At 46.3% G+C, this 12,752-nt stretch overlaps 2 protein-coding genes across 2 annotated transcripts in view; both read right to left on the reverse strand.

Moving 5' to 3' along the window:
• Positions 1 to 5,230, reverse strand: part of LOC139050134 (uncharacterized) — a 30,274-nt gene extending 25,044 nt beyond the window's left edge. The window contains exon 1 of the mRNA XM_070526348.1: positions 4,977 to 5,230. Coding sequence (XP_070382449.1) covers positions 4,977 to 5,098 — 122 coding nt within the window. The 5' untranslated portion in view covers positions 5,099 to 5,230. The remainder of the gene's footprint in view (positions 1 to 4,976) is intronic.
• A 3,725-nt stretch (positions 5,231 to 8,955) lies between these two features.
• Positions 8,956 to 12,737, reverse strand: LOC139050034 (uncharacterized). The gene is made up of 3 exons (XM_070526175.1): positions 12,496 to 12,737; positions 11,859 to 12,023; positions 8,956 to 9,677 (listed from the first exon to the last, which is right to left on the reverse strand). The coding sequence occupies exons 1-3, from the start codon at positions 12,501 to 12,503 to the stop codon at positions 9,191 to 9,193; spliced, it is 660 nt and encodes a 219-aa protein (XP_070382276.1). The 5' UTR covers positions 12,504 to 12,737; the 3' UTR covers positions 8,956 to 9,190.
• Positions 12,738 to 12,752: the final 15 nt, after the last annotated feature.

Here is a 12,752-nt window from a genome sequence, read left to right on the forward strand (position 1 = left end):
CGATGCAAAGTGGGACGCATGGAGGTCAACCTTGGCAGGAACGCCTTCTTGACATCTACGAACAGTGTCAAATTAACTTTTTAATTCGCTTATAAGGGGTCTGATTAGGGCTGTAGTTATCTACAGTCGGTTGTAGTTCTCCACTGTAGTTCTTTATTTGTCACAGCGTCAGTAACTTGTCGGGCACAATCGCGACCATTATTCCGAATAGCCTACAAGGAACATTTTAAACCATTTCCCTAATAAAATTGCCTAAGGCTTAAAACAAATGATAGCGGGAACTGTACGGTAAAGGAATTCTCTTTCGTACGCGCCTATTGGGATTTACTATAATCCTGGTCATATTAGGGTTTTAATTTAAGGTGAACTTGTCACAACTTCCGGTTCCACTCTACAGGGAATGTATCTGACATGAAATTTGAACTTGTGTGCCAGAATGGCTTCCAGTGAATAATACATAACCAATGGCTGTCTCTTAGGCAAGTCTGCTTTTGAACACATCTGAACAGAAAAGCAAGGTCGGATGAACTGAAGCATACAGCGCAGAAATATATCATTGCAAGCAACGTAACTTGATGGAACGTGCTATAATAATGGCGCGTTTTGAGGACAGGACACAAAGAATGCACACATTACGTTCTAACGTAATGGCCTTATAACGATTTTCCATCAAGCCAGCAACCAACTAGCCCATCTAGGTTGGTTGAAGGACGCTAAGTCTGCTTTACATATATCACCCACACCAGCCACTGCGAAAGATTCAGTTTAGTGTTACAGTGGCAGGAACAAGGCGCAGTTGCACATCGGAGGCTCAGAAAGAACGTAAGTGTAAAGGACGTGCTTGCGCAACTGTCCGCAAATGCTTAAGAGTACCGTAACGTATCATAATTAGAAAAAGTAAGTTCGGGCACGTTCGTATTTTGTTTTAGCCTTCATCGCATAAGAGACACCGGGACAGTGTCGACCCACGCAGACTAAACGCTGATTTTCAATAGTCATTTATAATTGCAAACATCAGACACATTAACAGGACACAAAGAGGCGCCATGAGAAGGCCCATTCATGCAATTTGACTATTCATGATACGAAGCATGAAATATATGAGAGCCACAAATGATGCTAGAACCAGGTAAGGGAAGTAACAGTTTGCACGACAATAAGATTATTCTATACTGGCGCCTCCCCCCCCCCTCAAGCCGCTTTTAGCGTGTGGTAAAGATAATCCGATTCTTCCTCAGAAATGTCGACACATGGTACACTAATGAACACAAGCCCACGACTAGCAATAATCGCCGCTTCTATGACCTCATCTGTCGCTTGCAAGGTCGATACAAATGGTTTGGCGAAGCTTCGCGCGAACTGTGGTCCAGAACAGATTGCCACCGTCAGTAGCAAGGGCAGTTACAAGAATAGCGACTGAAGCGCGGCTGTGTGAGGATGGAACAAACATGCAAACTACAACAATTTGTAAGTATAAAGGCTAACTGTTTGATTTCCTTCATCAAGAATAATATTCCTTATATTGGTTAGGCACTTGCAACTCCGCAACGAATGAAAACGGTTACTTTATCATTAACTATATATATGGCTCCATTGCAGCACCCGCTACAAAAAAGGGGTGCTAACGCAGCTAGCAAATGCAATGCAAAGCAGCTTTTTTAGGCACGCACGTAAAATCCGCCTGCTACAACACGCCTCCCTAACACGTTGTGTTGCTTTGCCTTCTTTTAATATTTCCCTCCCCTTTCCCCAGTGTACGGTAGCCAAACGGGCTCAGTCTTGGTTAATGTCCCTGCCTTTCATTTATCATTTGCTCTCTTGCTCTGTCCTTTGCCTTTGAGGGTTTGAATTTTCCTGATGCGGTGTTTGCGAGGCGTGTTTCATGGTTCTTCAACGTGATCACTCAAAAGTATCGAGTTACAGCCTGCTGACAATTGTTTACTTTAGCGGCCTTCATGCGGTTGTGCTGACCGATGGACTCGGCGTCCGACAATGCGACTAGCACTCAGCACTCAAAGCTTCTTTCGGCCTGTAAAGAAATGTTCTCAGCATGGGTGTCATTTCGGCACCCGTATGGCTGGCGTTCTGTATCACTAAGCGCTAAAAGCTCGAAATGCCCTTGAGTCGAATTGCGGGTCATTGGAAATATAGCTCCTATTGCAGGCCACCTGAAGAAATCTCGCATCTTTGACAGCAAAATTGACGTCACTTCTGTTTTTAACGGAAATGGAGTAACGTTTCCTTCTGACGCCTGATGTGTTCTCACATCGCAAAGATGGCGCTAAGCCTCATGAACTGCCGATGAGCCGCTATGTTTTGAAAGTATGGGTGTCTGCGAAAGCTTCGCTACCACAAGTTAGACGCAGGCCTACCTCTGTCTTTTTGCTATTAAATTTCCATCTCGTTGCCAGATGTGGTGAGGCGGGCGTGTTTTAAAGTTTTCAGCAAGCGACCATAGGCCCAGCGCCAAGCAGAAAGGGCGCACCGAAAAGATACATGGCACTGAAGAATACATAACGTCTGTGTGCTGTGCCCATAGTCGTGAATAAGTAACAAACCCAACTTTCCGCACTTTTTCGCAAAGCTTTTGTCACTGAGGTGACCAGTGACTGCGGAAACCCAGCATCTTTAAAGCCATCAGATTGTGCAGTAAAACCGCTGAGAAACTTTTGAAAACAGGAGCGACAAAGTACACTGAATAAATTTGAAATGGCAATGCCCAGTTTTACGAGCTTAGAGTGACTCGACAAAAAAGGCAGCAATGGCTTAGTCGCTCGTGGCTCAAACACCCAGCATACATGGTCGCTTATAAAGCACAGCCGTTTATCTAGGAACCTTAAACCATTTCCTTCTAGTGCTTCATGAGTGGTCGGTAGTGTAGACATGTACTTAGTGAAAAGGTTATGTATTTGAAGCATCGTGATTGAAGCCACTTGTAGTAGTACAGAAAAACTGAGTGATCACAAAAATACCTGAATATTTTCTAACTTTTGAACAACCTGACTGTCTTTCCAATGTTCTCTTAACAGGGAGCAGGATAAAGGTCTCTTAATATGGCCGCGATAGAACAATCAATACAGATTTATTGTTTTTGAAGGAAAATGTTTCCATCCCAATAAGGGAACGCGACTACTGAATAAAAAAGCAGCATTTCAAGAAACTCCTGTGCAGGTATGTATGTGGCATTGCAAACTTATATTCATCATAAACTAGAATAGTTTCCCTAACGCAGGCCGAATGCCTGCGTTAGGGAAACTATTTGTGCTAATAGGTTTAGTAAAACATTTCAAACACGCCCGCCACAATACTCAGTCTGATGTGCCGTACAGCCAACGTGAACGCGAAAAGAAAGAAAATGATTCGAGGTGATACCGTGTATTCAGACATCTCATGCAAGCCGAAGAAGATTGGGAACGTCGCCAACGTGCAAGTCGTGTTTTCTGCGCTAAACAAAGCATTCAAATCTGAGCAAGGCCAGTTACCGCCACGCTACGAAACCAGGGGCCGGAACAAACCACAAGAAAGGCTTTGTCAAATGCGAGACCAACGCTCTTTATCAGCTGCAGTTATCATGAGAAAAAGAAATTTGAATCTGCCAAGTGGGACGATGCATGAATGACAGGTTGCGGGAGCACGCGAACAATGTGCTTAACAGCACCGAGGGCCATCTTACCTTCCCCTGCAGAAACTGTGGGTGCGAACCCCACTATGCACAGTGCTGCATATTAGGAAGAAGAGACATGCAAACCACCTGACAGATTATAGAAGCGCAAGATCCTTAGTTTGAAGGGGTCGCGTACGACATTGCACAATCTTTTAATCTTTTTAAATAGTAACCGGAACAACACGCTGGTAGCAGCCGCGATGCTATGTCAGTACAGTCTAGTCTCATGATCTTGAAACTTAACACTTCCTTAACTAGATTTTAGCATCATTTCTTGCTTTCATACAATTTATGCTTCCCGTCATGACATATCAAATTGTGCTAGCTCTCGTACAGGTGCCGCACCACTCGGCAGAATCGGCCACTCAGTCACGTCCGAAACAACTCTGCAAGTATGCGACCACGCTTGGCAAGATTTGCGGTGGCCAACTGTTCTCCCCTTGTTAGGATTAAGTCGACACGCTCTGTCAATGCCGCATTTCACATTTCCGCCAAAGTGTCGCCGCCGTCGCAACGTTCAGGTAGCACTTTCCGACTGACCTCACATGCCGTAAAAATAAACGCATCATTCATTTCACATCCATACGATGTTTCTCTTCAATCGCACCGATTAGGTTTCCTGGAAAACGAGTAACAGCAACAATTTTGCAAGAACTCTTCAATCGCACCAATTAGGTTTCCTGGAAAACGAGTAACAGCAACAATTTTGCAAGAAAACTACTCACTTCGTAACATATTTCTTGCGTTTTTCGCATATTGTGCTATTTGTGTGCAATTTAGCGAGCCTACTGGATAATGCTCACTCGACCGCCATAGGAAGCGTAAAATACAGATATAATTATGTATGTCTTGGTGTTTTGCGTTTGAAAACCAAGGTCTCGTTATGACTGCGTCTTGGAGGGATCTCATGTATAAATTTCACAACCTTGGTTTCTGTGAGGTGCACGTGAATCCAAATCCCCGAGGATTCTTGCATTTCACATTCGCAAGTGATAGAACAATGTGCGTGGAAGATTACCCCTGCTGTCGAGCTTAGCAGCGCAACATCCTAGCCACTGGGCTAACACTACAGACAAGCGATGCGGTGATCAGACACAAGCGAAAAACACATACTGCGATGAAAACATTTGCCTCCTGTAGTGACACTTGTCCTTAACATGACACCAAACAGCCGCAGCTGTGCTGCCTGTACGTTGTCTGCGAAAACGCGCACATTGATATGGGAGTAAATGCATGACCCTCAAAGCACGTATTGCAGGTTGTTTATATGGGGAACAATTTTAACAGAAGTTTTAGAACCGAGAAAACTCACGTAGTGTAATCGTCGAAAGTGCCTGAAGAACCCTCGGCGCCTTCACGGCTTGTGCTCGGGGTTGCTTCTTCGATGAAGGCAAACGCGGGAGGCGTGTGTCCACTGTTCGTTTCTTCACTCATGCCTGATGCTGATGCTCCGGAGTACTAGCGCATTTTCGCGACAGAACGGTGCTAAACCATCGCGCATGCGCAGTCTGTGCCAAGGATGAAAGAGACCCAACAAGACGTTGGGCATTCGGGCAACTATAATGAAACCGTAAAGTCCATCTGAAAAATCGAGACGATAGAGTGCGCCCCTGGTCGATGCCAAAGTGCTCACACTCCAACGATGGAACAGGCACCCCATGAAGCGTGCTATATTTACGCCAGGGCATCAAAGCAAATTTATGCAAACCCTTAGCCCAGCCAATAACAGTAAACATGAATAAGTGTTTATTATTGTTTCTTTGTTTCAAGATAAGTGCTATGGCTTCCTATTGAGATATTCCCGGGCGAGGCGCAATTAGCGAATACATATAATGGGTGCAAGTCGACACAACGTTTATTCATACATGTTCAATTCCCGAAGTCCTCCTCGGAAAGCACGCGTAGCTTGTTCCAGGTCTTTCACGAGCCGTTGCAGTCGAGGGTAGCGTGGTCACGCGGTGACAATGTTGTTGCGTGCATTTCCGCACTTGTTGCTTTGCCAGCATACATGTTTGTCATCGCGTTTTTACTTTCTTGTGCTGGCTGCGTCAACGAGTGGTCGCCATTGACAGTTCGGTAACATCGTCTAACACTCGTGGGCTATGGACCAAAGAATCTTTCCTCTAGAACGATGCCTCCTTGCTTCGCCCCAGGTGCTACTAGCCATCTGGTGGTAGTGCAGAGAAACCAGCGGTGATGACAAGGTAAATATACCTGATAGCGAAGCTTCCATAGGAGCCCATACGTTCAAAACATGGCGGTCCATCGCCGGTTCATGGGGCTTAGCGCCATCTGTATGTGGTGGGAACACTTCCGGCGGAAGGAAAAATAACGTGACGCCATGTCCGTGAAAAGCAGAAGTGACGTCATTTTGTTTTCGAAGGCGCAAAATTTGTTTTGTTCTTCCTTTGGAGCTACATATTCAAATGCCCCGCCATTCATCTTGGTGGGCGTTTCGAGCTTTCAGCGTAGAAAGCGATGCAGGAACAGGCCAGCCGTACGGTTGTCGAAATCGCATCCCTGCACAGAACATACTTTCTTTGAAGGCTGACGAAAGCTTTAGGTGGAGTGCTGGTCCTATTGTCGGATACCAAGCCCGTCGGCCAGCGCAGTCGCACGAAAACAACTACACAATTATCTGGCGGTCGTAACTCACTACTTTTGACTGAACAGATTAAGAAGCAATGAAGCTACCCGCGTCACCAAATTCAGACAAACTTCGACAAGCAAGAAAGCACAAATTGTGAGTGGGGCGTATTTCAACAGGTGATACGACCGCGCCTTTCTGCCCATTTCAAGACGTGCATTGCACTGCGAGTGATAGTGGCGTCAACGCCCCCTGTAGCGATGGGCGCTGAAAAGAAATGCATTTATTAATAATAATAAAATGAAACGTATTTTCCCAACTCATCACGAATATATAAAATTGACTAGGAATTTTATTTTCGTTGAATGAATCTAACTGTTTCTCGTTTGAATTAAAAAACGCGTTTTTCTTTCCCAATGTTTGTTCCCTCCAAACATAGTCGCACTTCAATCGCTGCTCCCATAACCCCCCGTGCTGATGTCGGTGACAAGCTGTACTCAACCGCTTTTCGCCCGAAGCTTCGCGACCTATTTGAATCGACCTTGGTGATGACTCGTACCCACTCCGCTGTGGTCGGTAAACCTATTTGGCTGCACGAAAGCCCCGCATCTCGCACGGTCGCGAAATCCCGGCGATTTTCGCAAATAAAACCATCGCTTTTGAAATTTCGCCCAGGTTCTTCCCCAGCCTGTCGTTGTGTCGGCCAACTCTGTGACGCACCTGTATAGTTCGATAAGATTTTCCGTGCTTGGGCATTGAAGAAGTATTCCTGTGTTTTTGGAAGGAACGTAGCGTTTTTAGAAACAGCGTTAATTTTTGCTGGCAACTCGCGCTGCAGTGTCCAACCTAGTGTCGTCACCTAAACTGATAAAAAGCCCTCAAACAACTAGCAACGATGGCCCTACAACACGTAGCTTGCAGCAACTGTCCGATTCGTCTTTCCTTGATTTTAGACTATGGGGTATTCACGTGACTTTCTTTTTTCTTTACTCTTTATTCTTTATTGCCCATTCTCCAGGACGGAGGAGGTCGAAGTAAACGCTTCATGCAAGCAGCTTGAGGGGCACTCAACCCCCGCACAAGCAGCAACAGTAAGAGGCGTACGCACATGGTTATATCGTTCTGGAGCACTTTCAGAGGACAAGACATAAACATTGAATATGGAATATGAATTACAATACAGAGAAAACAAATTTGCATAACGCACACTTCAAGACGATCGTATGGCTTCAAGATAAATACAGAAGTAGTACTGCAGCATTTTTACAGAGCAACAGATCAGTATGGATTGCAATACATTGGAAAGAAGTGTATATAAAGCAAACTTCTAGATGTCAGTGTAGTTTCAAAATTAAACAATTTAGGAATACGTCAAATAACGTGGTAAGACTAATGCAGTGTTAAAATGTGCTAGCGAGTGTTGGAACATACTGACTAGGCGTGACGGTTCATGAGAAATTTGAAATCTGACAGAGTTAGGTTGCGAACTTCTATGCGTCTATCCTGGAAACTATTCAAAAGTTTTGGTTCGTGACACTGAAGCATTTGATCACCATAATTAGTTTGGGACCGAAGAACTGTCCACATTTCTGGGTCACGAGTAGTAAGTCGCTAAGGTTGAGTCTGTTCTAAGGGAGCTATTTCAGCGAATGTCTTGCAATGTCTGTGATGACCGAGATAGACATTCTTCTAAAGCGTTTGGGTATATAGTTGCTCATTTTAGGAAGATTATACTTTTCAAAGACAGGTTACGTGTGCTCTGTATATCGCAAGTTTTCAGTAATACTGAGGTGCTGGTGGGCGAGTCGGTTATACATGACTACAACGAATGCGCCAAAAAAACAGACGAAGAAGGCGACACGGCACAACCACGTAGGCGCACTAAAACGGCGTTTTATTTCATGACGCAAGAATAAATAGCTGATGCCAAGAAACAAAAGAACAAGAAAAAACTGTCCGTCATTTGCATCGCAAAACAAAAACACGATAGAGAACAGCTTCTAAGTGCCGCTCCCACGATACGCCAGTTCCTTTGTCGATAGAGAGACAGAGTGTTCATTCATACAAGCATCACCACGCTTCTTGATCTGAAGCGCTTCCAATATTTTCCTTGTCAGTTGATCATCAGCTCTGTTCAAAACACAGGTTCTATCAAAATCTGGAATGAAGTTATGGGTATTACAATGAGCAGTAGTGTGACCGGAGAGCTGGTTTTCCATCTTATATCGATGCTCATACAATCTGTCATTCAGACGACTGCCCGTTTGGCCTACACATGATGAACGACACGAGAAGGGAACCGAATAAACTACTTTTTTTACACAACCGACATGCTTCTGCCCATGGTTTTTTGCGCACACCTGTTTACTTTCCCGACATTCACCTTGGCCCACATCAAACCAAGGCGTTTCGGAGTGGAAAATAAAACCCCAACACCAGCACGTTTGCGTGCTTTTTTCAGATTGTGAGATATGCCATGAACATATAGGATGATAGCACACCTAGATCCAGAAGGGCCTGCTCGACCCTGGTCTACAATGTTAGGTTCCTTGAGCTGCGCCAACGAAAATATTCCGTACTCACACAGCCAATGCGAAGTCCTAAGGGGTGCGAAAGCCAGTCGTGGCAGATGCATGTAGAACTGAGGCGAGTATGCAAAGAATGGCGGCCAAGGATAACTAGAAACTCGCGTGCGTTTACTTGATTCTTGTACGTACAATAGGGTACGCCGTCGCAAAGTTCACAACCGTAAAATAAACTAAAAGAAATAACAGCAATCAATATGACAAGCCGCTGCAGTAAGCCATCGCAGCTCTAAGCTAAAAATAATACAGAGACCTATGGATCTCCACGTCAGAATAAATATAACGTACGAATAAGCTCCTTGGTGTAACAGGAGTGTCCTAGCAGTTCGGAACGGGAAACCAGCCAAGCCGGCTCTACGAAGAAGAGTCATTTCCCAACTGCTGGTCAGGATCGCTCATTGCGACACAGGACGACGTTATCATGTGTATTGATGCCGAAGCTGCCCTCATCACCTCGTCGAACGCGCTTGACAATAATTTCGCATGGTCCACCTCCATAGGAGCACCACTGCATCCTCCGGCGTCGTCCTCTCTATCAAGGTCACCGGGGCTCAGGTTGGCTGGCGCGGAACTCTGCCGGAACACGCCCTCCTCCGCGCGGCGTCGTAGTGAAGAGATCCCCGAAACGGTGGCCGTCACTGCTTTCGCCCTGATTTGCATTCGCGCCGTCTTGGCCGGTCTGGAGCCGGGACCCAACTTCTTCGCGGGACTCTGCCTGACACCCGAAGGACCGGCCTCCTGCCAATCCCGCTCCGATATCCAGCAGGGCCGTTGGGTGTCGGCGCTCCTGGATGACGGCGGAGGGACGCCGCCACCGTCGCCCCGCTGCTTGGTGGACGAACTGTGCAGCAAAAAGAAAGAAAAAAAGGAAGAATAGCAATTCTTTCTGTACGAGGAAGCGAGTACTGCGTGCAACAGTGGTCCTACACGTGCAATGAACCTCGCCAAAGAACACTCGCAATCTTGCGAAACACTTAAGTGCCTGCCGTACGATACAGGCAGAACTTTCTGTCGAGCGGCTGTCGAAATCTCATAGTATTTAGCCTAGGCGGACGCAGTAGCTCGTCGTGCTTTATCAAGCGAAGGACTATGGCCACCGATGGAGCACCATACTTTCAAATATTGCCCGAAATAAAGCCATTTCCTTGCAGGTAATTATCATATTAAATACCGAGTTGCACACTTTTTGTACTCTAGGATGCATTGGCTTTGATGTCATGCAGAATAGCGCTACTAATGTAGGCGCGCAGGTTCGGCCTGTAGTCGCTTATCGTTTTGCGTGCTTGTTCGAGCAGTGTTGTTCGCTCCACCAACTACTTCTAAAACTTCGCTCGAGGCATAGAACTTCATACAATAACTGGAGGGCTGTTTATGGGAGCTTCAAGTGGTCCTTTTGTCTCTAATGGGCTTCGCCACATTCCAAAGTGATCATTTTTGAGTAGCCCACGATAAATAATTAAACAGGTATTCTTAAAATTGTCCGATGGCAGAATTTCAACATATTACGTTTAGCACAGAAGCCCAATATTTAAACCATTAAGCCAAGGATGTATGCACAAGCGCAATTAAACATTTCGCCATTAAAACCCCTCAATCAGGTCCAACTACACCGTAATAAAAGAAGCCACAATATGTTCCGAAGTGCCAAGGAGGAACACCAGACATTTTAATTGTAAGGAACCATGTCCTCAGACTACTTACGGACCCAGCAGGTGCTACGGTCGTATTGGATACTGCATCTGGTATTAGCACGTGCATCTGGATGCTGCTGCATGGGGCGTGCTCCGCCCAGCCGGGGCGACAAATGCACAGCGCTACACATACACTGCCTAGTATTCGTACGCTGCCACATCTGTTGAATCGAAATTTGTTTTCTAAGCCTGTCCGGCACGATTATTTGGCCCTATCGCTTTCCTTACTCTGTTAATTAGGCATAAAGCGTGCTTGAAGACGCCCTCGCAAGTAGGCTGAATGCAGCTGGAAAGTGGGAGAAGTGGGTAGCGCTCAAAATGGCGGATCGCCAAGGAATTTAAACGTTCGCGTCGAGTCGCATATGATTACGAATAAACTTCCCCTGAAGATGGCGCAACAGGGAAAGAAATACTGAATAAAGGAGTATAGCGAAACCGAAACGACGGGAAACTGCTTATTCTGAGAGCGGTGTCAAAAGATTACAACAAACGCGCATGTTCGCCTTGATCACGTGAAACTGCGAAAAAACAGCCAGATCTCAGTTTAAAAGTAAATAAATAAATAAAATAAACAAGTTTCGCTGAAGCAGTTTGTGATATGAGGGGCCTTCTACAACTCCCGTGTCAACGTGCCAATACTGCTGCCTATTGTGTTGCTCTTACGAAGCAGCGGATCTCATTGGCAGGCAGTGCAGCGCGCAGGCAAGTGCGCAATAATGTGCTTCCGTAATGACAGTTCGTGCTCGTGTGCCTGCTCATTGACACAGCATGCAGTTTGACCTGCATATCCCTTCCCAGACGATAGCGGTATTTCACATACGAGGCCGGTCGGGCGTTTCACGAAAGGTCTGGCGTGCTTCTGGCATCGCCTCGACTCCTCGCAAGTTGGCTGGACTGGGTACGCCATGTCTATTTGTGATTTTAAGGTTGCGGGAGAGCTTGAGGACGTACGGAACTATAGCAAGCTTGCGTCCTTCTCGAACAGAGCTGGAAATCTCGTTTACGAGACCGCTCATTGGAACAAGCTAAGGTGCACGACTGAGACTTGCATCGCCAATTGGCTATAGAAACCAGCCAGCACTGCGAAAGCACATATTTTCAAACAGTAGTGATCGCTACGCTGAAGTAGCCTCGACCTCTGCCCGCAAAGGCGCACATACTGTGAAGCGTGCATCAACGAACAGCGCAGAAACGTAAACCTCCTCATCGTTGAGCAGAAGAGCAGAGGCCCTTCGGGCAGGCCAACCTCTGTCAGTAAGGTTCCTCTCTTTTGGCAGCACTATGACGACAAACATTAACAAACAATTTTTTTTCCGCAGCTGGGGCGTAACCTTTTGAGGGGGCTCTGCTTGTACTTGGTGCCCGAGGAAGAGCCGGCCTCACGACGGTCTCGCTCAGGGATCCAACCGGGCTTCCGGGATTCGGCCGCCCTGGTTGACAGTGTCGACCACGGGGGGCGTGGTTTCTTGCCATCGCTGCCTTGTGAGGGAGACGCCCTGCGTCGAATAACGGTGGCTTTGTCTTCACATGCCGCATGCGAAACGGCGCCCATGGCAGTAGAACAAACACCTTGCAGAGGTTACCGTAAGATCACAAGGACAGGCAGTGATAAAAGTGCTGTTTATGGAACTATGGTCCTTGGCTTTCCTGCTTACGTGCGCTTAAGTGTACTAAACAAAATAAGGAACAGTACAGGGCAGCACTCAGAGCAGAGTCCGAAAACCTAGAACCATTTACTGATGGTGCGATTTCTAGGCGAGCTTTGTTAGCACGGGCATTGATTTAACTTTACGTGGCGCATTTGCTGGCCAAAGTTTAACGTATACGTACATCGATACAGGCGCAGCTCTCAAGCAACCATTTCCAACGAGGTTTTTTAACAAAAAAAAAACTGTGCCTTACATCAACCTAACAAGATGACGCTGAATAGCGGACAACCCTCGGCATATATCCCCGAAAAAGGCTTACTTGGTCATAAGAAGGTCGTTTTATTTCCGACGTAGATGTTCTCATGCAAAGTGTTGGGCTACGTGGCGACACCAATAGGTCTGGTTCTGCCGTGGTCTACCTCTTCGAGTTGTATTGCGGCCCGCATGGGTCAATCGTTGAAAATTCAGCCGTACGCGCCCGTATAGCAGTCTTAAGAGGCCGCTTTGGGCAGTGGCCGACAGCGACTGTGTCGAAGACAATCGCTATTTTAGTTATCGCATGAAATTCTCCCCTTG

The sequence above is a fragment of the Dermacentor albipictus genome, chromosome 9, assembly GCF_038994185.2.
Source record: "Dermacentor albipictus isolate Rhodes 1998 colony chromosome 9, USDA_Dalb.pri_finalv2, whole genome shotgun sequence".
Classification (NCBI taxonomy): domain Eukaryota; kingdom Metazoa; phylum Arthropoda; class Arachnida; order Ixodida; family Ixodidae; genus Dermacentor; species Dermacentor albipictus.